At 43.8% G+C, this 24,528-nt stretch overlaps 1 protein-coding gene across 1 annotated transcript; it reads right to left on the reverse strand.

Annotated features, from left to right (window-relative positions):
• Nucleotides 1-389: 389 nt before the first annotated feature.
• LOC311275057 (neurocan core protein-like) lies at nt 390-23,371 on the reverse strand. Its single transcript, XM_084383248.1, has 16 exons — nt 23,144-23,371; nt 21,723-21,800; nt 20,671-21,090; nt 18,351-18,525; nt 18,113-18,240; nt 17,518-17,814; nt 14,232-14,999; nt 10,720-10,904; nt 9,048-10,608; nt 8,723-8,836; nt 8,502-8,615; nt 5,327-5,485; nt 4,354-4,436; nt 2,888-3,032; nt 2,379-2,561; nt 390-2,286 (listed from the first exon to the last, which is right to left on the reverse strand). Exons 2-16 carry the CDS (start codon nt 21,787-21,789, stop codon nt 2,048-2,050), a joined length of 4,638 nt encoding a protein of 1,545 aa, XP_084239374.1. The 5' UTR covers nt 21,790-21,800; nt 23,144-23,371; the 3' UTR covers nt 390-2,047.
• Between the last annotated feature and the right edge of the window lie 1,157 nt (nt 23,372-24,528).

Consider the following 24,528-nt stretch of genomic DNA (forward strand, 5'->3'; position numbering starts at 1 on the left):
TCCTCCTCAGCTGTGTGTGTGTGCCGCTCTTTAAATCTCCCCGCTCCCTTTTTCAAAAAAACCTTTTTTTCTCAGCTAAAACATTTTGTACAAGAATCTACACGGGTAATCAACCAGAAAAAAATGGGTCAAAACAAACTGAAAGTGGACAAATGTTCTGATCATAATTCAAAGCGAAGAAGTTTAAATTATCAACACAACTGGGTAAGAAACCACAAATATTCTCATGTGTTTTATGAGTTTGTATGTGCCATATTGTCCCAAAATTAAAGGCACCCCGTGGAGTTTATGACCACTAGTAGCACTATAGAGCAATGTTTTTGTAAAGGTGGGTCCCTGTTTTGCTGTATCCTGCGCAGGAAAATAACGACGTACAAGGAGACAAGTACTGTGAAACAAGGTTCTGCTATTTACTGCATATGTAACGTACAAAGAGATGTAACAATGCATCAACAAAGGGGAGACTTTCGAGGGACCTGCAAGGTGAGGGCAGACATATTCAGGAGAGCATTTTTTTTTTTCATGTGTGAAGCCAAGTGAACATTTTTTTTTTCATTTGTGAAACCAATTTTTTTTTTCATGAGAACGTGGAAAAATTTTTTTTTTAAAAATCAGGAGATTTTTGTTTTGTTTACCAAAAGTAAAAAAAAAAATTCAGTAGATTTTTTTTTTCCATTTTGTGAAACCCAATGATTTTTTTTTCAGGTGAAATTTAAAAAAAAAAATTTCAGGAGAATTTTTTTTTTTCCATCCATGAAAAATTCTCCTGGGAAAAAAAAAAAAATTTTCCTGAATTTTTTTTTCCCCGTAATAAAAATCACGCAGATTCATGCAAGAATTTTTTATTTTTTCCTGAAAATAACATTTAAGTCGGTTTCACAAATGAAAAAGAAAATCCTGAATTTTTTTTTTTTTCAGGAGATTTTTTTTTTTTTCATTTCCTGAAACCAAATGTTTTTTTGAAAATGTTTTGGTTTTTTTAGGAGAATTTTCCATCTGTGAGAAATTCTTCTGAAAAAAGAATTTGTCCTGAATTTTTTTTTTTCCTGAAATAAAAATTCAGTCGGTTTCACATATGAAAAAGCAAATCCCAAAAAAAAAAAATTGTCCTGAAAAAAAAAATTGTCTGAAAAAAAAAGAATTCCCCCTCCTCAGAAAAATATTTTCATCCATGAAACTGAATGAATTCTTTTGAGTGAAACTTTTGGGGGGGGGGGATTTTTTTTCATGTGTGAAACTGACTGAAATGTAAAAAAATTTTCATTCATGAACCCGAACAATTTTTTTTTCATGTGAAAATGAAAAAATATGTTTCAATACGACGTAAGAAAAATATTTCACCCGAAGAAAAAAAAAATTCAGTTGAAAATCTCCTGAAATATTTTTTCCTGACTTGTTTTTTTTTCACGTGTTCACAGAAGAAAAAAAATTAACCTTTAAAGATTATCATGGTAAAACTTTTTTCCCCACCAAAACAAATGCCCCTCAGGGTATATCGTTGCTTTTCTGCTGAGGACGGGCTGAACCCTCGAGAGTCTCCTGAACCAGCAAACATGGATATAAACAACATAAGTCTGAAATTCTACAAAAAAAAAATTGCTTACAACAAACTTACTAAGCCTCAAGAATACAAGAAATTGAGTTTTGGTGAGAAACAATGAAAGTGAACTCCACAGGGCACCTCTGGGCTGATCGTGTTCGGATCCTGATCAGAGAACAGTGATGACTCACAGATTCCTCGTGTGGTGTATTAAGAGTCCCACACAGTGAAGCCATTAATGCACAAGTCTTCTTGTTTAGAAACTTGATATAACCATTGAGCTAACTTTACAAATAAAACTAAATTGTCACTCGTGTTGCGGTTCAGATCCTGGAGTGTTTTTGGACTGGTGTGTACGGGTGAAACGTGTCCCTTCGTCCTGTTGGGAGCCATTGGTAGACAGTTCAGTGCATCCCTCTGTCTGTAGATGCCTCTGGACCGACGTAGACAGCCTGCTGTGTTTGGCTGCCACCGCTAAGCTGATTTTTAAAAAAGCCACAAACCCAATCAGTGTCTCATCTGATCCTCAGTGTGTGTCTGGACCTGCTGATGCCTCTTCTCCCTCTGTGGCTGCTGGAAAGGCTTAAAGAGGTTCTGGAAGATGTTGTAACTTTGCTGTTGCTCCCCGTTGTGATTGTGTTTCTGATGACTCTTGTGACTGATGTGGTGGTTATGGTGCCGGTTTTGTTGCTCATTATTCTGGCTGCTGCGGCGCCGGAGAGTAAATGACTTGTGGTAGGTTGCGGCTGAGGAGACAGATGGACAAGAGTGTTAAAAGTGAAAACACGTCGTACAGCCTCGTTATTCTGAACCGAACTTCTTCAACGTGAGTACTCACGGCTTGTGCAGGTGACTTTGGGGGCGTCCCATTGGCCGTTGGCCCGGCAGCGTACAGTGGGGGCGTATCTCTGGATGAAGCCCTGTTTACAGTGATAGCGGAGCAGGGAATTGATCTCGTAGCGAGGCTTCGTAGCCCCAAAGACACGAGCGTCCTTCACCACAGGGGGCTGCCCGCATGAGACTGAAGGTAGAAAACAAGAAGATTTTACTATGAGATATTTATTCTTCCATATGTGGCATACTTAACTACCACTAACTACCACAGTTGGCAGTTGTGTAAAAATATGTACGATATGCAGATTATATGTTGAAAAAAGGCAAAATTACTAGTACGATCCCTTAAAATTTAGCACTGCAGCAACTTAAGGGATTTGTGAGAGATAATAAAAAACAAGATGGTCAAAGATATCCTAACTTTTAGTCTTTAGTATGGATCAAGCTTAAAAAACACTTAAAAGACATGTCAAACGATACGCAGCGCTCATTTGTGTTTCCGTGTGTGCGTACCTGTTCCCTTCTTGCAGGTGAAAGTCAGGTGATAGTTGCAGGGCACGTCGTTCCACTGCCCTCCCTCGTGCCAGATCATCACCACGCAGTCCTCTCCGGACTGGAAGAAGCTGTCGGGCTGGTTCGGCCTCCAGAAGTCATATTGCTGTCGGAGCACACATTTTCGCTGTTAGACTTTATTGTGAAACACCCAATAAACATCCCAATAAACGCGGACGGATTACTCAATCCCTACGAGGACGTTCAAAACTGGGTCGCTGCTGCATCATGCTAAAAAGATTCACGATGCTATCCACGATTAGCCCGCCACTGTCAATACTGCTCAATCATATACATATGTGTGCATCGGAGCTATGAAGGCACCACCCATCCTCATGAGGAGACGGTGCTCGTTCAACACATGTGACTGGATGTAATTCACAGAAGGAGCAGACAGTGGTGCTGCTGGGACACCAACACCTCGGGCATAAACACACTTAAAGCGTTCTGCAGCTTACACGCAGGAGGAAAGACACAAAAGATCTGCTTTAGCTTGTTTAACCACAAGAACACAAGCATGATGTTGTACAGCCGCACAAAACACGAAGCCAAGTTCACCCCAGTAAGGGTGTGCCTCTACTCCGAGTGATAACACATTACGACAGCAGAGTCCCCCCAGTATCACATTTCAGGCCCCATTTTCACTGCAGAACTCAGCTCACATGCCTCAACAGCTGATCGTTCCCAGCAGACGCACAATGTGTGTGAGAATGTGTCATCATGACTGAGGAACACAGATGAGCGCAGTGTGTTTGGGTCAGGAGATGATCTGCAGAGCAGGAGCTGCATCACTGACAGCACGCAGGAAGTGATGTCATGTATGTTTCTGGTTTAATTCAACCAGAGCTGACTTTACTCAAGCAGAAGTGGAGATACTTGTGTAAAGAAAGACTCTGGACTTGAATAAAAGTAATAAAGTACAGGCTCTGAAATGAGTATCAAAGTAAAAAGTATCGGTCTGAAGGACATTTGTGGTCAAAGATAACTGAAGCTCACGTCGTATTAATATAATTCAAAGACTATTAAAGACTTTGCTGCTGCTCGGGACACTTTACCAACCCAAAATGTGGCTTTTTGATGTCCTGGGAATGAGACTCAACAATCAACTATCTTTGTGGTGCGTTCAGGAACAGCTGGGACAAGTTTAATAGAATTATATTAAAATGACTCAGATAGCTTTGCTCAGAAATGGCCAGTAGAAATGTCCTTCAGAGGGATACTTTGAGTACATCACAGAGCCAGTATTTTATTACTTTTACTTGAGTAAAGAAGTTGAATCAGTACTTCTACTTTTACCAGAGTCTGTTTTTTACACAAGTATCTGAACGCCTACTGGAGGAAAGAATGTGTGGACTTTTGCGGCATCTCCTAAAAAGGAACGTAATCTTCACGGTGCATCTACAGACTGATCCAGCAAACTGTCTTACCATCGGCTTTCCGTCCGTCCATCTGAAGTCTCTCTCAAACATCTTGTCGTTGAGGCCGAGCCACTGATAGTCACTGCCCAGACCTGCAGGGGGCAAAACAAACCAGAGTCTAAATTTGAGTCTGCGTTCAGGGAAGATAAACATGATCGGGATTATTACGAAACCCGGGGGGTTTGGAGAGGAATGAGGGGAGACAGAATAAGTGTTGATGTGTTGATTTACAAGTTTGTGGTTTTGAACATGTGTGTGACAGCAGGAGGACTTTTGATTAATCAAATGTGTGAACAAACAAGAGCGCAGGGAGCAGAGGAAACCTTCAGGCTGGGCTGCTTCGGTGAATGGCACGAGTCCATCTCATCGCAGTCTGTCGGCAGAGTCTCCAATAAACCGAGAGAAAGCTCTCATGTAGCTCAGACTCTGACTCTGTTAGTGGAAACTCTCCGTTTAAACGACTTTATTATATCTAACTGACACTCATCATTGGATTAGATTAGAGACAGGCCTCCATCCAAACACACGGCTTTTAAAAGTGCTATGACCTATAAAACAGCAGCACAGTTTTTACAGGCAAAGTTGCTTCAAAGATACACGTGTACTTTCTTGTAGAGTTCAATTTATGAGTGTGGGACACAAAAATTAGTCATAGTTTTTAAAAACAAGATATGTTTTTTCAATACCGTGGGTCTTAGATTGGGAGTTTTGGTGCAGCTTTCAGCTTTACAGCAGAATCTGTTGTTGCATCACTGGTATCATTTGAAAAATGGATGTGAATTCACCCAACATGTTATTTATAAAGGTCAACTGAGATAAACATTCCCTCCAGGAAGTTTCAGTTTTGCAATCGCAAAGATTTACGCAAAAACAAAAACAAATCTCCTGCGATAAACAGTCTGGCGTAAAATGTTTAAACATGGTGTGAAAAGCGTGCGAGAGCACGTGAAGCGACGTGTCTGCGATCACGTGTGTGACTTACGGTTGACGTACAGCTGCTCCTCATGTGACAGGACGCTGGCCAGGTGGGCACCGTGCAGCCGACACTCCCTCTCTGCAGCGTCCCAGGTCCGACGGTGTGTGAAGTACTTGTAGCAGTGAGACTGAAACTTCTGCCAACCGAATCCACAAAGCTCCGTGTCTGTGAAGAGAGAGAAATAAACAGTTACAGAGCTGCAATCCACCCCAAGAGCAGACATGCTCAAGTCGAGGAGAGCCTGCCTGATTTACAGAACTTGTAGAAAGTTGATTTATCATTTTTTGTTGTTGGCTCCAAACTGACTGTTTTGTTTATCTCTGGGTAAGAATAGTGAAACAGCGTTGGTATCATGTGGCATCTGTGGTTCGTCAGCATCAACAGTCTTGGTAGTTGCCAGTTTGTGGGAAAAATGTGAAAATGGCTGAGAGCTTCAGCATGCACCCAGCATACTGCACTGCCCTAACATCAGCAAGCTAGCATTAGCAAGCTAGCGTATGCAACTTTTACATTGGGTCGACTGATTAGTAACTGAAGTTATCGAATAAATGTCGAGGAGTAAAAAGTACAATATTTGCCTCCAAAATCAAGTGGAGTGGAAGAATAAAGTAGCTGAAAATGGAAATACAGTGAAGTACAAGTACCTCAAAATTGTACTTACAGTAAGCACAGTGTTGTATAAAGTACCCAAAGGTCATACTGGAGTAAAAGTAAATATATATCTTGTTAAAATATCAATTTCACTTTGGTAAAAGTGATTTAAAAAAATCTAATTAATTTAAAAATGTGCTTTTTTGGCTCTGATGCAACATGTAACCTGCAAAGTAACTAGTAACTGAAGTTATTGAATAAATGTAGTGGAGCAAAAAGTTGAATATTTGCCTCCAAAATCTAGTGTGAATTATTAAGCAGCAGGGAATATTTAAATACAAGTACCACAACACTGAGCTTGAGTACAGTGCTTGAGTAAATGTACTCGGTTACATCCCATCACTGGCAGGATGTATGCAGTGTTTACATCATAATGTAGAAGCTTGGATGTGAATTATTGACTGGAGCTGAGTGTACTCTATCCAGCAGTACATAAAGAGCCACAGACACAGCTGTCCTCTCGGAGCTTTCTGCCAGTGGAAAGAAGACAAAAAAACCCAGATAATTACTCTATTATTTTGCCAGAAAGCTTTTGCAGCTGTGTGGCATTGAATCAGTGGTAAATACAGCCTCGGACTTAGTGGAGCTCTCCCTCATCTTCTGGATGGAGCTGTGTTTGGGGTGGCCCTCTGTACTCGACTGACTCTGTGCTATTTTCAAAGTGCCAGAAGGAGAGTCGTTTATTGAGGGGCCTGGAGACCTCACCTGACCCTCCAGGTGGCTGCGCAGTGGACTTATTAAGACGAGGCGGGCTGACGATAGCTAATACCCCGAAGCCTCGACAGCAACTTTCCATCACGGCTTTATTGGCGCGCACGTTATTCTGAAGCCACTGATACAAAACATCCATTGTTTACTGAGCCTGACAAAGCAGAGAGCTGATTATATGGCTTAAAGTCGTTTGTGTATCAAACGTACTGTGTGTGTTGCACATTAACTCTGTGTGTGTGTGTTTGTGTGCGTTTTGACCTGCAGACAACTGGAGAGTTGTGAGAGTTAATGAAGTCCAACTGTGTGTTAACTGAGCTCATTCAGCGAGGGGCCTTTATCCCCCAGCTGGACCTCAACTCTCCGTCTCAGTCCGTCTCTGGCCCCAACAACAGAGTTTGATGAAGACATAAACAAATCAAAGTTGTTGTTGTGCAGCTGCAGTAGGTTCATTGTTACGGCTCCAAATTAACCGACTGTGGGCAACGTTATGTATGAAATCAAGTTTAAAGTGTACGGAATAAAATCTTGTCCCAGACTATGAACTGTACTATAAATCAGTGTACGTGACACACCAGAATACTTCAGTTATTCACGTCACAACATCGCTGTTGTTTGAATCATCTGCCTGTTAATAAATAATAAAAAGAAAGTTTAACAATTCTTTTTTTACTACTTGAGAAATAATACCCCATTAAATCTGTGATTAAAGACCTGTAGCACGATGCATTCCCTGCTCGATCAGCCATCAGTTCAGTGATTATGACTTACAATAACAACCAAGCCCAACTATAAAGTATCGGCCTTATCGTTTCATTTTTCATACTTTTGCTCAGAGAAAACTGGGAGAGAGAGAGGGATCTGAAACTCTCTGGAAGCTGGTAGATTTCATGGAAAGTATTAATCCCCGGAGTCTGCTTTCTGTGGCTGAACCTCGATTAGTTGCTGAGTAATGGCAGAAATATTGGACGAGGAGCTGGAACTAATCTGTTGAGGAGCCAACACCCAGAGCTGGAAGACAGCTGAGCACCAGACATTGTCATGACTAAAGACTACACGATTTACTGTCCACCTGTGTGCATGTGTGTCCGTGTGTGCACGAGTAGCTACTACATATGTTTGAGGCCTCCTATAAATGCATTTATATTTATAAGCTTGGATTTTATTTTATTTTCTGTAGCTTTGGCCATCATTCGTAGTGATAATAAGACAGAAAAGAAGTTCGACAGATGAAACACAAACAGTCAGATGATCCGACAGGTTAGAAACAAAAGAGATCTGTAATTGTGAGTATCTGACCCAGTTTAAAGACCGACTTGACTTCACCTCCTTTACTTGACATTACCATAGTTGTCTACAGTGAGGGATTGTCCTTTTTCATTATTTATCTGCCAAAAGGCTTATTTATGCTCAACATTAGATACGTATGCAGATATGTATGGAGCCCTCTGTCCATATTTTTCACCCGCGTCCGTTTCCTAGTTGGTTGGTTGGTTTGTAAGAAGGATTTCACAAAAACTACTCAACAGATTTCCACTAAACTTTGATGGAGGACGGGTCTCAGCCCAGAATAGACCCTGTTAACTTTTGGTGCAGATACGGATATACAGACAGATCCAGGAATTATAGAGCGTTTTTCCACATTTTTGATAATTTCTCAGGGAATAATGCATCTTGATGAAAGAAATCAGACATAGTAAGGCGGCTGGTATCTATGAGTGAGAACAATTTGATGTGGATTCAAGTAAAATTAGGGATTATATTGGATATTAGATGAGGCTTGGTTGAATTAAAAGGGGCTGTTGTCAGAAGCGCAGCTGACCTTGTTCGCAGAGCTCTCCAGTGTAGCTGGGGAGGCAGAGACAGGTGAAGGAGTTGACTCCATCCAGACAGGTGGCTCCGTTCAGACACGGGTTCGACTGGCACTCGTCAACATCTGCAGACACACAACACAAGCCTGTATTATTTGTCCTCGTCATTCATCAGTGAGTATGGGGTCAATGTGGTTTTGAGGACAATGTGCTTGTGTGTAAGCATGTGTACCTGTTTCACAGAGCTGCCCAGTGTATCCAGGTGCACACATGCAGATATTTTGTGCTCCTTTCTTGTAGCAGGAGCCTCCATTCTGACACACACTGGTTGTGCATGGCAGGAGATCTACACAAATGACACAATGTAAATGCAAATCTGTTAAAATCACTACATGGAGCTGTACTGACAGAAATACTCATGCTCATACTCATTTTTATAGCCTTATAAAACCAAACATGTAAGAGTGAAAGTGTAAGGAATGGATTAAACAGTGTGTTTGGCTACATTAGCTTTACAACTCTGCAACAACAAACCAATAACAGTGAGGTTGATGTACCTCTGACATCCACAGTGCTGGCCTCCACAGAATAAGCTGATTCAGTGCCGCTCTCTGGTTGCTGTGTGGCCGTGGTCTTTTCTGGCAGCTGAGGGCGAGACTCCAGCAGAAGTGCGTCCTCTTTGTCGTAGTCCACAGAATCATCCTCCGGCAGAGGGGTGGCAGCGGGGTCAGGGATCAGAGCCCACTGGGGGACGGAGTGAGGGCTGTGGTCGAAAGTGTACAAGGGCGAAGTCGTGGAAAGCGTCGGCTGGCTTACAAACTGCGTGGAGGTTGTGGTGGGCTGCTTGGTCTGGCTTACAAACTGCGTGGAGGTTGTGGTGGACTGCTTGGTCTGGCTTACAAACTGCGTGGAGGTTGTGGTGGGCTGCTTGGTCTGGCTTACAAACTGCGTGGAGGTTTTGGTGGACTGCTCCGTCTGGACTCTGTAAAGCTCTGTGGTTGGTGGCGTGTGGTCTTCAGTGGTTGCAGGTGCAGGTTTGGTGGTAACAGTGGGATGTTTCTTATCATCTGTGACAGCAAGGGAGGAGTGTGTGGAGTATTGTGGTGTGGTAGGCTCTGAGGTTATGTCCTTGGTGTCTGTGGTGAGTGTGGTTTGGTCTCCAAAAGCCACAGCTGCCACATCTGGTAAAACAGTAACAGTGACTTCTCTGGGGAGGTCAACCAGACCACCCTGTTCCCCAGAGACCTCCCCCTCTCCGGACAGCTGCTCTGCACCTGAGCCTGCTTCTGTGACTGTGTCAACAGCTGGTAAAACTACAGGCACTTCTGCGACTTTGGTACCTGCTGCAGGTTGAGGCTGCTGGGTGTGAAGGGTAGAATGAACCGGTGGTAGCGTGCTGGTCAGCCTGGGCGTCTCTGGCGGGTAAGCGTCTTGTCCTGAAGCCTCGTCTTCTCCAGAGGCAGACCCCTCCAAGTCTTCCGTCTGAGTCTGCGTGGTGGTTTCCGGTGTTTCTGGGATTGAAGTGGGAGGCTCCGTCCCTCCGATTTCTGTCTCATCAGTAATCACAGCGGACAGACTACCTGTGGCTGGGGTGGGAAGAGCGTCGTCTGCGGAGCCCTCCATAGCACCTGCTTCATCATCAGAGACGCAGTTTGAAGAGCCCTCCATGTCCTCGCAGGAGTAGACCCCATCAGTGACCGGCTGGGAGACACCAGGGAGAGCTGGCCCTGATGGTGTTGTTGATGAGACAGGGAGCGGCGTCATGGTGGTGGTGCTTGTTGCTGTCTGATCTCCTGGTTCTTGAGTTTTAATGCCATCAAAGTCAGTGAAAACATCAGGGACCTTGTCGGCATCAACTTCAGATTCTGTAACTACATCTGGGTATGTGTCCATGGGATCAGTGACTGCATCACTGGTTTCATCTGTAGGAGTCTCCTCAGTAGGTGTCTCCTCTGTAGGTGTCTCCTCAACGTGGATTTCTATGGCGCCGTAGTCAAAGGGAGTCACCGCCTTCTCCTCCGTCTCTTCTTCTTCTTCCACCTCACCTACCTGAACAGGAGTGGCTGTCTCAAACTGATCTCCTCTGGCTTCCTCCGGCAGCCCCGGCTCAAATGTCACCTGAATGGATCAGACAATTATAATAAAGGAGAATCAGCAAGGTGTCTTTAAAGGACGTGGTTTACCATCACCATGTTATTAACTGTAAACACTCCACTGTACAGACGGTACCTCATGTTTTCCATTGACAAAGCTGACAGTAGGCGGCAGGTTGATAGGCGAAGGCTCGAGAGGATCAACATCTCCGCTGCCCTGAACAGCTTCACTGGTAATTTGGGAAAGGTCGGTGAACTGGGGGAAGTTGGAACTGGAGATGCCGTTCATAGGTTTGTTCAAGAGGTCCAGGATACGGCCAACTAGAGACAAACAGAAATAGATGCATAAGATGCCAAGTTTAAAGGTCAAGGACAAGGACAATTTGTTTATTCGTCCATTGAGGCACCTTGACAACATTTTGATAAACAGTTTTTGTTTATTTTTTATGTGTTTTCAATGAACAGAAATACTGGATTTTGCATTTTGCATTAACACTGCTCAGCTGCTCAGAGTCGACCAGCTTTGGAGGAGATCAGGTGCGGAGCCGGACCTTCTGGAGGAGTAAACACCCGGAGTCACAATAGATTCTGCCCTGATCGGAGACCTTTACCGAGCTCATAGATTACTTTTAAACTTTTGAGATTAAAAAGTGGATTTATCTTCACTCCTGTTTATTAACCTGACTGCAGCAGAGCTCCCTGGAGGTTATAGCGACAGGCAACCAAATGACATGCACTGTTACCTTGACAAAACCTGTGTTTTTCGCTCAGTTTGAACATTGTTGGAAACATTTGGGAAAATCACAAGTCAACAAAATATAATAAAGGTAGTTTTTTCGACATTTTAAAGTAGAAGTCTACATATATTACCTTTAAAAACAACTCTACTTTCTTGGTTCAGTTTCTCAGTTTTTGTATTTCGGTTTCTCAGAGCAGCTTGTGTCTGATGTTTATTAAAACAAGCCAAAGTTTATATCTGGATGGTTAACAGTCAGCTTATGATTAAGGTTAGTCGATGCCAGGGGCTGCAGTCGAACAAAGCACGCCTGTGTCTGTTCATTAAGACTTTATGGTACACATGGAAGCTATATGTTGGGAACTGGAGTAAGAATGTGCACGACGTGACGTAAACACAGACCTGAGACACGCTGTGACCGGACCGGGAGCTCGTCTTTGAACTGGACAAATCCAGTTAACCTACGTTAGCCACAACATGCCGCCCAGAGTCAGAAAAGCCTCTGTGTGACTCAGAGCTTCATACCGCATCAAACAGGAAGTTTTCATTAAGACACTCAATGCTTCAATTTTGCTAATTTCCTCAAGAAGTGGAAACAGTGAGTCTGTGGGCCTCACACAAACCAGATCCTGCTGTATGTGCTGATGTATTACCTCTGCAACAGAACACGCCTTCAACATTTCAATAATAAACACAACTGCGGGAAGATGGCACCGCTTGGCTGGGGGGGTAACAAACACGTGTGGACTGTAATTTGAGTGAGCGTATGGGGGTGTGTGAGTGGCCCCTGCACCAACCCTCACACTCATATTTATTGATTTTGGGGCCAAAGGCAAACCCAAGCATCAGGCCGGCCTCGTGCCTTATTCTCAGTCTTTACCTCAATGACAATGACGGCCTAATGACTAAAGTAGACTTAAATATTATAAAAGGTGGGGGAAATAGATTCTTGGATGCATCACAATTCCTCAATGCAGAAAAGTTGTATGGTGAAATGTAACGGACACAAACCCGGGTTTACATCCTAAGCTAGGCTTCATCTTGAGTTTGGTGAGGTTGGCTGACCGTTAGCTAAGATAATGAAAGTACATTCATCTGTATATTATAGTTATGGATCATTACAAATAGCTTTTGAATGTAGGAAGTATCACACAGTGGGAAAAAATGAATCATGCATAGAAATAAAAAGATTTGGTGCATCGATTATGGTCTTACGATCGCATCGTAGCCCTCTGAATTGGAATTGAATCACGAGGAGCTGAAAGATTCAAACCAGTGAGTAGTATGCAGGAAATAATTAACAAAAATATAATAAATACAAGTATTAGATCAGGCAGAATAAGCTCACTATTAAAACATCAGTAAGAGAAGTAAACATCCCAGCAGTACTTTTGACTGCGCCAAGAAATGTTAGTCACTTTAAGCAGACGTTCAGGCTTCGTGGCCCCCTGAGACCCCGGGCCCCTGGGCCTGTGCCTGGCTATCCTGTTCAGTTAATCCATCCATGGTGGAAGTACAACTGATTCAGACTAATTTGGGGAAAGAAAGAGATTTTAAGAGATTGTCGGAGAAGTTGTTAGTTACGGCAAGTCGGGCGGCTCCCTCGAGAAAAGACAATAAGGAGCCGACAATTTGTGGTTTGTCGCCGTCTCTTTGTGCTCTCTGTAGTTAGAGCGGAGGATAATCACTCCATCGGACCACCAGTGTGTCTCTAAGTGACGTGTGAGACAAAGGAAGGTGAAGGGAAAGACTCATTTGCTCCGATGTGATTATTCATGAGGCTCTGCTGCTTTCCCACCGGAGACACTGATGTGTTTACAATATGTTAAGCTACAGAACTGGCCGAGCAGAGATGACTGACTTCATAACTTTCCACATCTGGCTCTGCAAACAATGTGTGTGTGTGTGTGTGTGTGTGTGTGTGTGTTTGTGTGTGAGAATCTGTCAGCATGCACATGCAAAGGTAGCGAGCCATTATATGTTTCCTGTGTAGACAACAAACAGGTAGTCAGTCAGACGCAGCAGATTTCTGTGACGTCTCTGACGGCACAACGTAACAAACACGAGGTCACTCTGAAAGATAAATGTCGTCGCTGAAAGAGCGAGCGATTTCGTGTGAAACGTGAGACTGTCGGGTCCCGAAGCTCCAAAGGTTTGCGAAAGGTGCAGAGGGAAATACATTACAGCAAACATAAGTGAGAATATAAGTTGTGGCTCAGTCGAGGTCAGAGACGTCAAACAGAAGGATGGTTTCTAACACTGGTCGTTAACTTTAACTTCAGGTGAAACTGTTTGTTTACGAGTACGTCTCTCGGCTTCATCTGTCACAGATGTCAGCCGCAAATATAAAGATCTGAAAAAATATGGTAAGAGCTAGAGGATTCATTCTTTGTGCTGCAGGAAGCCTAGACTTTTCCCCCTGCTTTATCGTGTTGTATGCCTGTGATGACATCATCACGTCAGGCAGTGGCACCAGAGGATTGCCCCAAAATGGCCCCTGGAAATGTTGTTTATATGACCTTTGTCAAGCTGATTTAAGTAAGTAGAGCAACTCTTTCTTTTTGCAACAGGGAGCTTAGACTTAATTTCATGAACCTTGAAGCTTCGTGTTTTCATTTAGTCAAATCTGATGAAAAAAATGTCATTTTTTAATATATTTTTTTAAATTTCTGACATTATTTCAATAGTTAAATAATGTATTATTGTTTATTGACTTAAATAACCTTTTAGCTTAGGTCACACAGATTTCAGGGATATGAAGCATTTGAATGATATCACAATAATCAAAAATACTAATGTAATGTGATTAGTCATCTCTCCCTTACTGTATAGTTGTGAAATCACAACCTTACAAAGGTCCCGACGGCTCGTTTGAAGACACAGTTTCTGAATATAAAGCACCTTTAACTCACCTGAGTCATTTTGCTCGTGCAAATTGACGAGGATGAGATGGAAAGGTGGTTTGGCCGATGACTCCTCGTCTCCAGGAACGGCCGGCAATTGGTCGAGGTTGAACGTCAGTGCGGTTCCAGGGGTGACATCCTCTTTAAAAACAACAGCGGGTTGTTGCCTCACCTCTTCGGTCCCAGATGGAAGACCTGGTTCTGGGGTGGGAGCTGCTTGAATGACCACCTCTGGAGTGACCTGCAGGAGCTGCGGTGGTCTCGCTGTGGTTTCCACCCACACCTGTGTTGAGCTCACCACTGCTCCCACCTCGGTCCCACTAGAGCTGTCATCGCTGCTGCCTCCCTCCCCGCTGCCCTCATGGGCTGACCCCGCCTGGTCTCCCTCCTCTCCCCCGTGGGGGATGTCAAGGTGTGCGGGCTGTGAGCGGGTGGTGGGTAAAGGAGGGAACTGCATGGGGATCAGACTGTCTCCTCTAACCGGTACCGACTCTACCTTGTGTGAGTCATTAAAATCTCGAACATCATAGTCAAACATGGGAGTCGGGGTCACAGCGGCTGTGGTGTGGTCTGTCTCCGTGTGGGGGGCTCCATGTTGGTCTGGTGAGGCTGTGTGTGGTCTCTCTGTTTGTGAATACGTTACAGGAGCTGGTGCTCTCGCTTGAATTTCAGCTCTTTCGTGGTCTAAGAGTGGACCGGGTGTTGGTGTGTGGCTGTGTGGTTTGACCTCAGCTGGGGTCGTCGGTGGACTCGTGGTAGTCGGCTCTGGTAGTTTAGCTGTAGGAGAGGGAAACAGAAAATAGGAGAGGTTTTTTTTTATCCACACCGGATACTGTTTTTGCTCAGTTGCAGTGGTGTGATGTCGGTGTGTGATATGCTTCGAAAAATGACACACAGGAAAGCCATTAATAGGCTAAAACATAGAAAAGTTGGGGGCTGGGTCCAGTCAAGCCAGGCTAACGTCCGTTCTATCCAAGAAAAGATGCTTACAGAGTGAATCAGTGTTGTCGTGACTCACTGACATAACAAAACTGTTTTATCTGGGAAATGCCAATCAAGCAGCCGTCGTGCAGCCGTTAGCTTGCGGCGGGCTATAAAAGGGAATGTAGCAGCTTTAATTTTTGAGACATGAAGTCACCTGTTAAAAATAAAACAGGTCAGGCCTGCAGAGCGCTGTACGGTGGAGTCAGTATAACAACAGTGATCGATGAGGGGCTGAATGTGCTAAGAAAAGCCTTGTTTTTTGAGGGAGAGAACAGGTTTACCAGCGAGCTAACAGAGTTGAGGTTTCTATTTGAGTCGCTCTCACGGCTCCCACATTTTTCTTCTTCCCTCTCTAAACATATTTGCAACAGACCATGAGGCTTTTGTTTGCAAAAGACCTCTTCAGAATGGCCCGTGATGCTCGCAGAGATTTATATCTCATTATGATGGAATACATACCATATGAGCAAAGACAGGAAATAAGACTCCCAAACACACACACACACACACAGTGCTGTCCTTTGTGTAGGTCTAAGTGCTGAGTTCATATAGTTAGTGTCCTGGGAGTGAGCAGCGGGCTTTGAACGTCACTGACATAATGCTTTAATAAACGGTACGTAATGGACTCCCCTCCATCCCACCCTGCTGCCTGTCAAGCCAACGTATGGACGGACGGGAAGGGAGGGTGGGGTGGCCTAGGTGGGGTTCCCCTTTTTCCCTTTTTCCCTCTTAATTTTCCATTCTGCCGACTATACCCTCCTCTTCCTCAAGCACATAGGTGCCCAGTGTTGGAAAGTACATTTACTGAGGTATTACATACAAATCTGAGGTATTATACTTGAATATTTCCATTTTCTGCTGCTTTACACTCAGCGATGGATTGTAACTAAATACATTTATTCAAGTACTGTACTTAAGTACTATTTTGAGGTACTTTACTCATATATTTCGAATTACCACTACTTTATACTGTCACTCCACTATAATTTGAAGCACTTCTTGCACTTTTCACTCCACTTACATTCATTTGATCATTTCAGTTACTAGTTACTTTTCAGATTACATAAATTAATGTATTTTATTGGCAATAAGACAAAAGTAAACATTAATTATCAGAAAAATGCTGAATATTCGACTTGATAATCGTCCTGGTGGGTAACTGGTCGACGCATAGTATACTGTATCTAAATACATGTGAAAATATATGTATCATTCACTTGTAATGTACTTTTGGTACTTGGAAAGTAATATTTTAGCATAATATCTTTACTTTTACTCAAGTATGACTTTTCACAGTGCAGTTTTAACGATCTCTATATCCTGATATATCAGTCACAGGAGACTTTTAAATACTTATGTACTTTTACTTGTAAATGATCCGAGTACTTCTTCCACCACATCAGGTGTTTACTGCCTGCAGTCTCTGTGGATTAGTCGTGGTCTGGTCCGGTCTTTCGCTCCGTGAAGGAGACCCTGGCTGCGTGTTCAGCCCCGCCCTGATATGATGTCATGTGTTTGGCGAGCTGCCTTCGTCTGGTCTGGGCCGGGGTCCGTCCTCGTCCCGTCACTTTTACTGTACATTACTTCTCTCCTGCTGCTCTGCCACCTCTCTTAAAGCTTGGCAGGACACATTACACAGCGTCCGGGATCAGAAAGTACCTTCAGGCTGCCAAACATGTGACTGTTTGCAATTATATCATCTGTAAAGCGTCATACTTGAAGTGTGTCATCGGTTCCTGTGCTGCGTACCTGCCTCACACTGCACGGACTTACCTAAGCTCACCATTCAATGGTGATGTTACTTATGGAAAGACAAGTCTACACTCCCACCTTCTCCTCCCTCTGTCTGTCTGTCGGTCTGTGTTTGGGCAGGGTCCAGCTGTGAAGCATTAGGGACCTGTCCCCTTTCTGCTGTATCTATGTTAGAGTGCATGAGTTGGGTTTTCCCCTCATAAAACTACGTGCTTCACCATAAACAGAGCAGTGGGAGTTTATTCTTCTCTTGTTTGGGTTTGAATGCTGTTTGCTCGTTGTCATCACTCTCTGTAGCCACATCTATACGCTCCTGCTGCTTTAAAACAGCTGCTATTTGCGGTGTGTTTGTGCGGCATCACACCTCGGTGTTTATGTAGCTCACTACAGTTTTCTTGTACGTGTCAAGAGTCGAACGTGCCAGTGATTTGTTGGAGATTCAGCCAGGAGCTTAAAGAAAGGTGCAGAATCGAGCATGGGAGGGAGGAAACCACTGAATCACACCTGATGATGGAGGCAGAGCTTACAGCAGTCGTATCTGTGTGTGTTTCAGTCTCACCTTTGAAGCAGAAGACTCCGAATCTCTCAGTGGGGTCCGGGAAGCCGGTCTGGTTTTCAAACTTGTAGAGCGTGCGGACCCCCAGCAGGCCTCCTCCACACTGTGGCCTGGGGACGGTGACGGGGTAGCGGGCGCTGCCGTCAGACAGCCAGCTGTAGTCGCAGCGGTCGAACCCCGCCCTCCAGGCTGCGTACAGGTGACCGGGCGACGCCAGCACGGTGTCGTGCTTCTCACACTCCTCTCTGGCCTGCTGGAAGGTGAGTTTATCCTTGAGAGAAGGCGGATAGAAGACCTCGCCTTCAGACGGAAGAAATACAAGGATTAGTACCTCGCAGTGTTGTAAGGTCATATTTGAGTAAAAGTAAAGCTATTGTGTTAAAGGGCAACATGTGGGGATGCTGCATCAAAGCTATGAGCTTATACTGACGCTCCTAATAAATTCTGTAACTCCCCATAAAACAACAAACTGTTTGTGTACAGATTAAACAAACAAGCTACATTGTGTTTTATATTATAAGACAGACTCTCTATGCTAAGCTAAGCTAACCACCTCCTGACTCCAGCTGTGTACAGTGGCTTGTAATTGTCTGTTTACCGTTTAGTTTATCCACGTAGCAGTAGACGTCGTATTTCTCAGTGGGGTCGCGGATGCCGTATGTTCTCACTCCCGGTCTGCTCATCAGATCACCTGTACAGCCCAGACGGGGCACTGTGATTGGATACCTGAACAAAACAATAAAGGTGGCAGAAAAAAATTAACTACACAAAGCTCTGTCGTTCATATCCTTCAATATTTGAGCTTAAAAATGTATTTTCTTTGAACACACACACACCTGACCGACTGGTCGGCGAGCCAGCCGGCGTCACACTGGTTGAGGCCGTCCTCAAAAGCGGCCGTGAGTTGTTCGGGTGTAGCGATGGCGGCACCTGCAGAGCTGCACGCCTCCACAGCTCCAGGAAAGTCCAGAGTATAGCGGCTGCTGTTCGCTCTGTAGTGGAATACCACACCTGGAGAGAGAAAACAGAAACCGTCAGGACAGCAGGTTAAAAATAGAGCTGTGAAGTGTGAGACAACACACAGCTCTGAATAATGTAACAAAACTTTGTGTCTGAGAGTGTAGTTTCATCCATCAGTTTATGTATGTTCACCTAAAAACCTAACCCTAACCCTTCTTCTTCCTTTTCTCCTCCAAACCTTGCACCTGCATTACCCACAATTCAACTTAGCAACTGAGTGACATCACTGGAGGCAATTATGATTTTGGACACGATGGAAGAAGAAACATGGGAGAGATGAAGAAATACTGAAGACCTGTTGTACCTGGATCCTCTGTCGGCGTTATTAGGCTCAAGATTCATCGAGTGACTCCAGCGATAGAGGACCCTGATCGTTACACGACAGTACAGAGAAATACAAGCCAGCCAGCTCTTTCAGCTGTCATCCAGGGACTATATGTAGCTGTTGTCTCGTGTCATTAGGTCCTTTATTTTGAGCTGGATGGGAGGATTATTTCTGGTCTGTGAGGGAAACCCTGGCAGAGCCGCGGGAGGATGTGAATAGATGAGCGGGCTTGTTAAATGGAGAGTTGTGTGTCACTCATAGGGAGCGTCTTTGTGTGGAGCTGCTCGACAAAGAGTCCTGTTCAGTATTAATGTGGAATCTGTGTAAATGTCTGGGAGCGAGAGTTGGCTCTGTTGTCAGATATTCTTCCTCACGGCGCTCTGGGGTTTCCCCTGGATGAACTCAGATGGCCGAACCTCGGAAATCTCTGATACTCGCTGCGCTCCAACATATAAAGTACCTGTGACTTTTATGCATAAGCTGTATATCGCTCAGTTACATCACTCATCACTCGTAGAGACGAACACCTATCTTTAACCTCGACAGTTACTCTCATCTCTATGAAGCTTTTTTAGCATCTTTCAGCTCTTTGTTTTGGTGTTATGGCCCACAACTTGGTTCAGTCTCATCAGCGTCTTTTTCAGCAGCACCAAACAGATGATAGAGCTGGTGAACGTACTGTTGCAGAACATTTAGCAGCTAAAAAGCCAAATATTTCCCTCAGGAGTTGGTGGAGACCAAAAACAGAGCTAAAAGAGCATGAATACTGGATTTATATTCAACAGGTGGACACAAACATCACTCCAAATAAATGGTTATGTTGTGCCATATCTGCACAATGGGTCCACATCATGTAGCCTTACACGATCCAAGTTCAAATTTAAAGACAATAACTGAAAATGGACTCGTGGGGATGTTTTTCTGAGGCAAAATCCAGTTGCCTGGCAAAGAAAATCCAATTTTGTGACCTAGTAACAGGAGCATTAAACTCATTATAGTTCTTTATTTCCTCATTAACACTAACTTGGTGCATATAAAATAGTCAGAGAAACAAGGGCTTTGGCGGAAAAATAGTCTAAGCAAGGAGCAAAATGCATAAAACTACATAAACTTGCAGTGTACACCTTGAAAACTCATAATAAGTATATATTTCTGGATTTGCTTGTAGCTGTTATTTGGATATAACAGCTTAAAGTATGACGGAAAATGGGGGAAAATAAAATGTAAATAAAGAAGAAAATAAATGTATTTTGTTACTTTTTGGGCCACTTGGGGGCAGCGTGACAAGCTGAAAAAACAACATTGACATCACCTTATAAAGTTGTTAAGGCAGATACAGAGCAACATACAGAGCTCTGTTTTTGGTCTCCACCAACTCCTGAGGGAAATATCTGTCTCGTTAGCTGCTAAATGTCCCGCTATGTTCACCAGCTAGTCTCTAACTGTTCTGTTGGCTGTTGAGTTGAGTACAGAGGCTTTTTTTCAGCTTTTACTCTGAAAACGACTCTATGAGCAGAAAGAAAGTTGTTGCAGTAAAAATCAAAACAATGAGTTGAAAGACACTGAAAGTTTCTGTAGAGCTGTAGTGGATACAGTTAATTAAAACAGTTCATATAATAACACTGATTGCTGCTGCAGCTTTAAAGGAAATAACAAGTTTACAAGTGAATTCTTAGGATAGCGGCAGTGACGTCTCTGCCAACTTCACACATCTGGATTCAGTCACTGGACGTCTGTAGACTCTTGATATTAACTGTTAAATCGACCTATAAAAGTGAACAATTGGCAGTGAGTGTGTTTGTTTTACTCACCAGTGACGTTGAGGCTGACGGTGTCCTGGGAATCCTCCATCCCGTGCATGACCTCACAGCGGTAAAGCCCCGCGTCGCTCGCCCTCAGCCGCACTATGATCAGAGAGGCGTCCCCGACCGACAGCGGGTGGCTCGGCACCGACACCCTGCTCCTGTACTCCTGCCCCACCTTGACCACCCCTCCCTGGGCCACCAGCACCACCTTCTCCCCGTCTCCCTCCAGCTTGGTCCACTTGATCCTCAGATCATCATCGGGACCCGGGGTGGTGTGACTGGGGAGGAGCGGCGCAGGTGTAGGAGCTGGTGTGGTGTGTGAGGAAGTAAGTGGCGTTATGGAGAAGTGGCAGGGCAGCACCACCCGGCCTGCCAGAGAGCCGGTCGCAGGAGAGTTCTTCTCCGTCTTCATCGAGGGCGGTGACGCTGGAAAACAGGAAGCTGCATGAGTGTGTGTGTCAGCAACTTTAAGAGCTAAGGCAGATACGATATTATAGTTGGAGATACAGTGGAAACACCTTGAATTCCCACCAATCAGAAACAAGCTACAGTGATTACGCTCACTGTGCACATGCTCAGTTAGACTTTCTTCTCAAAAACAAAGAAGGAGCCACATTTGAAACTTCTAGAGAAAGTTGCCAGGCCAAACTTTTCAATCCACGGTCTCCTTGACCTGGAATAAATGTGCAGTTGCCACAAATTGGTGCATTGAGCAGCTTTAATTTTAAAAGTTGATTCATTTTCAGAATCAGATCGTGGAGGAAGGGTTGGCAGCAATCAGACTCTGGCTTCCACACACTGATTCCTGCTGCAAAGATGCAGGACGTTGAACATCTGAGTGTGTGTGTGTGTGTGTGTGTGTGTGTGTGTGTGTGTGTGTGTAACCAGGGTTTACTGGAAAGCATGTGTTGTCATGTGTTGGAGTAAAAGTCACTTTCCACTTTGTCAGAGTTGGACCTGGAGTCCGACTCCTGAGTACTAACGTCTACGTCAGAGAGAGATCACGAGGGCAGGAGATGGTGACGGTTTGTTTCGGGCTCGTGCTGGACTCGACTCACCTGGCTGAGGACGAGCAGAACACACACACACCAGGCAGAGCAGGTGTGTGAGGATGTGTGGAATCATCTCAACACAATCTGGAGAAAAACATTAAAGAAAATGTATTAAAGGCTGACAAAGTGTCATGTCGTCCTGATTACATCAACGTGTAAATGTTGTTCATGCTTCAAGTTTCCACGTCATACTTGACTCTATGTTGCATACCGGAGCCCGATTGGCTCTAAACTAGTTGTGATGTCATAAATCCTGCAGATCAATCCAGTTGTTTCAACTCAGAAACTACAGAGGCCCATTTAAATATATAATATCCCAAATATCCCCAGGGTAAATCTGAATTATGAGATAAACATCTCTTTTTTACCTCAGAATTCAGACTTTATATATAAATAATATGACTTTTATCTCAAAATATTCACTTTCTTTTTCATAATTTGACTTTTTAATATGTAATTGTGACTTTTATCTAAAAACATTTACTTTCTATTCCATATTTCCCTAAAGAGTATGTTTTTATCTGGTAATTTTGATTTCATAGTTCTGACTTTTTACCTCATAATTATGACCCACCATGGGAATATATATATATATATTTAATAAAGCTTCGTTTTCATCTCATGTTATGGCAGAATTGGACTTCCATACTTTTCTCCTTCAGCAGATGAATGAAAACAAGCTGCACAGATCAAACACCACAGTGAAGGGCTTTAAAATGTTCCAACTTAAAATTTTATAGGCAGCCTTCTTACTTCTTCTTAAGTTAAAACCAAAAATAGTTTGTTTTACAGTGAACAAATATTCACGTTAAAAAAAAGCAGGAACCAGAAATGTTTGCTTGAAAAATGACAAGTTTTTTATAGCTGCAGATGTTCAGTCCACCACTGGAAGAGGAGGCATATTTACCAATTAACATATTACATCATTCCTTTAAGAGGCTATGCATTAATAAACCTACATTTCTTTGTGCTCACCCCTAAAATGTGCCCCATGGAAGTTTATTCTGATTCAGATATGTCACGTTCAAACAGTAAAAGGCTTCTAAGTTAAGAATAAGTGAATAATCACTGTTAATTTAATTATTTTAAAGATGCTAAAGACAAATGTCTGAGCTGGTTCGGGGACAGATGTGTGGTCACAGCTGTATCAGGAGCAGATCAGAGCAGCTGTGGTGATGAAGCTTATCAAGTGATCAGGAGGTTAAAAGCTGTAAATGGACCGAATTAGTCCCAAGTGTCACTTTTTATCAATGAGCCTCTTATCATGAAGTGTTATCAGTGTGGGAACATTCCTGCCCACCACCCAAAAAACCCCCAAAAAACTCCTCCAGGGGCAGAATGGAGGAGAAACATGCAGAGTGCAGCATCAATACACAGAAATAAAGGAGTCCTGTGCAGAAATCTCAGCAAGAAATTAGTTGTCTTACCTTGTAAAAACGTTAAAAAAAGAAAAAAGTCCCCAAAAAGTCCAGTTGTGTCAGTTTATCACTTCAAACTTTCCCCCAACAGAAATCCTCCGCATGCAGGTCTGACGGCGCTCCTTCCAGCGGTGCAGCTGCTGCTCGGACCTCTTCCACCTCTCAGCACTGGCTGCAAGTTCAAATCCACTTTACACCCGCTATTATCCAGACATTATGAAGAGGAGGGGCGCACATGTCCGTACACCCCCCCGGATAATACACCGCCCAGTGCGGGGAGAGAGAGAGGGAGAGAGAGGGGCGGTGAGACAGAAAGAGCTGGAGGTGGAGGAAGTGAGAATGGGGAAACCCTGAGTGGGAGAGAGAGAGATTGTTAAGAGGATGGGAGAGAGACACTGAAGGAAAGGAGGAGAGAGAGAGACACGTTAAAGGGGCGCTCCAGAGATTTATTAACACTCCTTCATAAAGTTGGACGGCTTGCGAGAGAGAGATTAAAAAAACTATCATCACAATCTGTTCAGGAGAGGCAGAGATATCCTGACTTCTCTTTCCTGAGTGTCAGTAACACTGCAGCCTACATTTCCCATCATGCACTTCAACAGCATCTTTTCATCAGACCAGTGTTTTCTCAAACTTTTTCACGCCTTGCACCACTTGTTCACACCTGAGTCCAAGATCTCCACCCTCTGGACTTGTGGACTGAGCCCTCCTGGACCGGACAGTCGTACATACCGTGACGCGTTCACTGTCATCATGTCAAGTCTGCGAGTGCGTGAGACCGCAAGGAAAACATAAGCCACTGATAGACGGACCTAAAGACTACGATAATAAAATGCACTTGGATTACCTCTACACTCTATACTTCTAAATATTTCTGTGTTATCATGTGGTTCAGTGTTATTTCTCGCTACACGATTCAAGTAACGTTATAATAAAAAATGGTTTCACCCATTCATAAAAAGTTCTACAATGTCACATCCACATTGCAATGAATTGTGGGTAATTAAATCGGTGAAGTGTGCAGCCCAAGCGGACGCCCTGGAAGTCTGGAGATAGTCCACTTGCGGGATGGATGATCTATTCAGCTTAATCTTTTGTGCTAATGCTGCCAACGTTAGCAGGTGTTGGCATTCATTCTCGCTTCACTGTCGTTAACTTCAGTTTCATCAGAAAATATGACACCAAACATCAGAGGATGTATTATGTTGTGGAAGCTGGTGTCCAGGAAGTGACATAATTAATTTGACTCTCTGTCTGCAACATTCACTCCCACTTCACGCTTTAATTGTTCCTGTCTGTGGAGGTGTCAAAGTAAGCAGGAGAGACCGTCTGAAAATGTGCGCCATTATTGCCGTATGTAAACAATTATCACGTCTCCTCACGACACCTTTTGT

Source organism: Pagrus pagrus (assembly GCF_965226575.1).
Source record: "Pagrus pagrus genome assembly, chromosome: 19".
NCBI lineage: Eukaryota > Metazoa > Chordata > Actinopteri > Spariformes > Sparidae > Pagrus > Pagrus pagrus.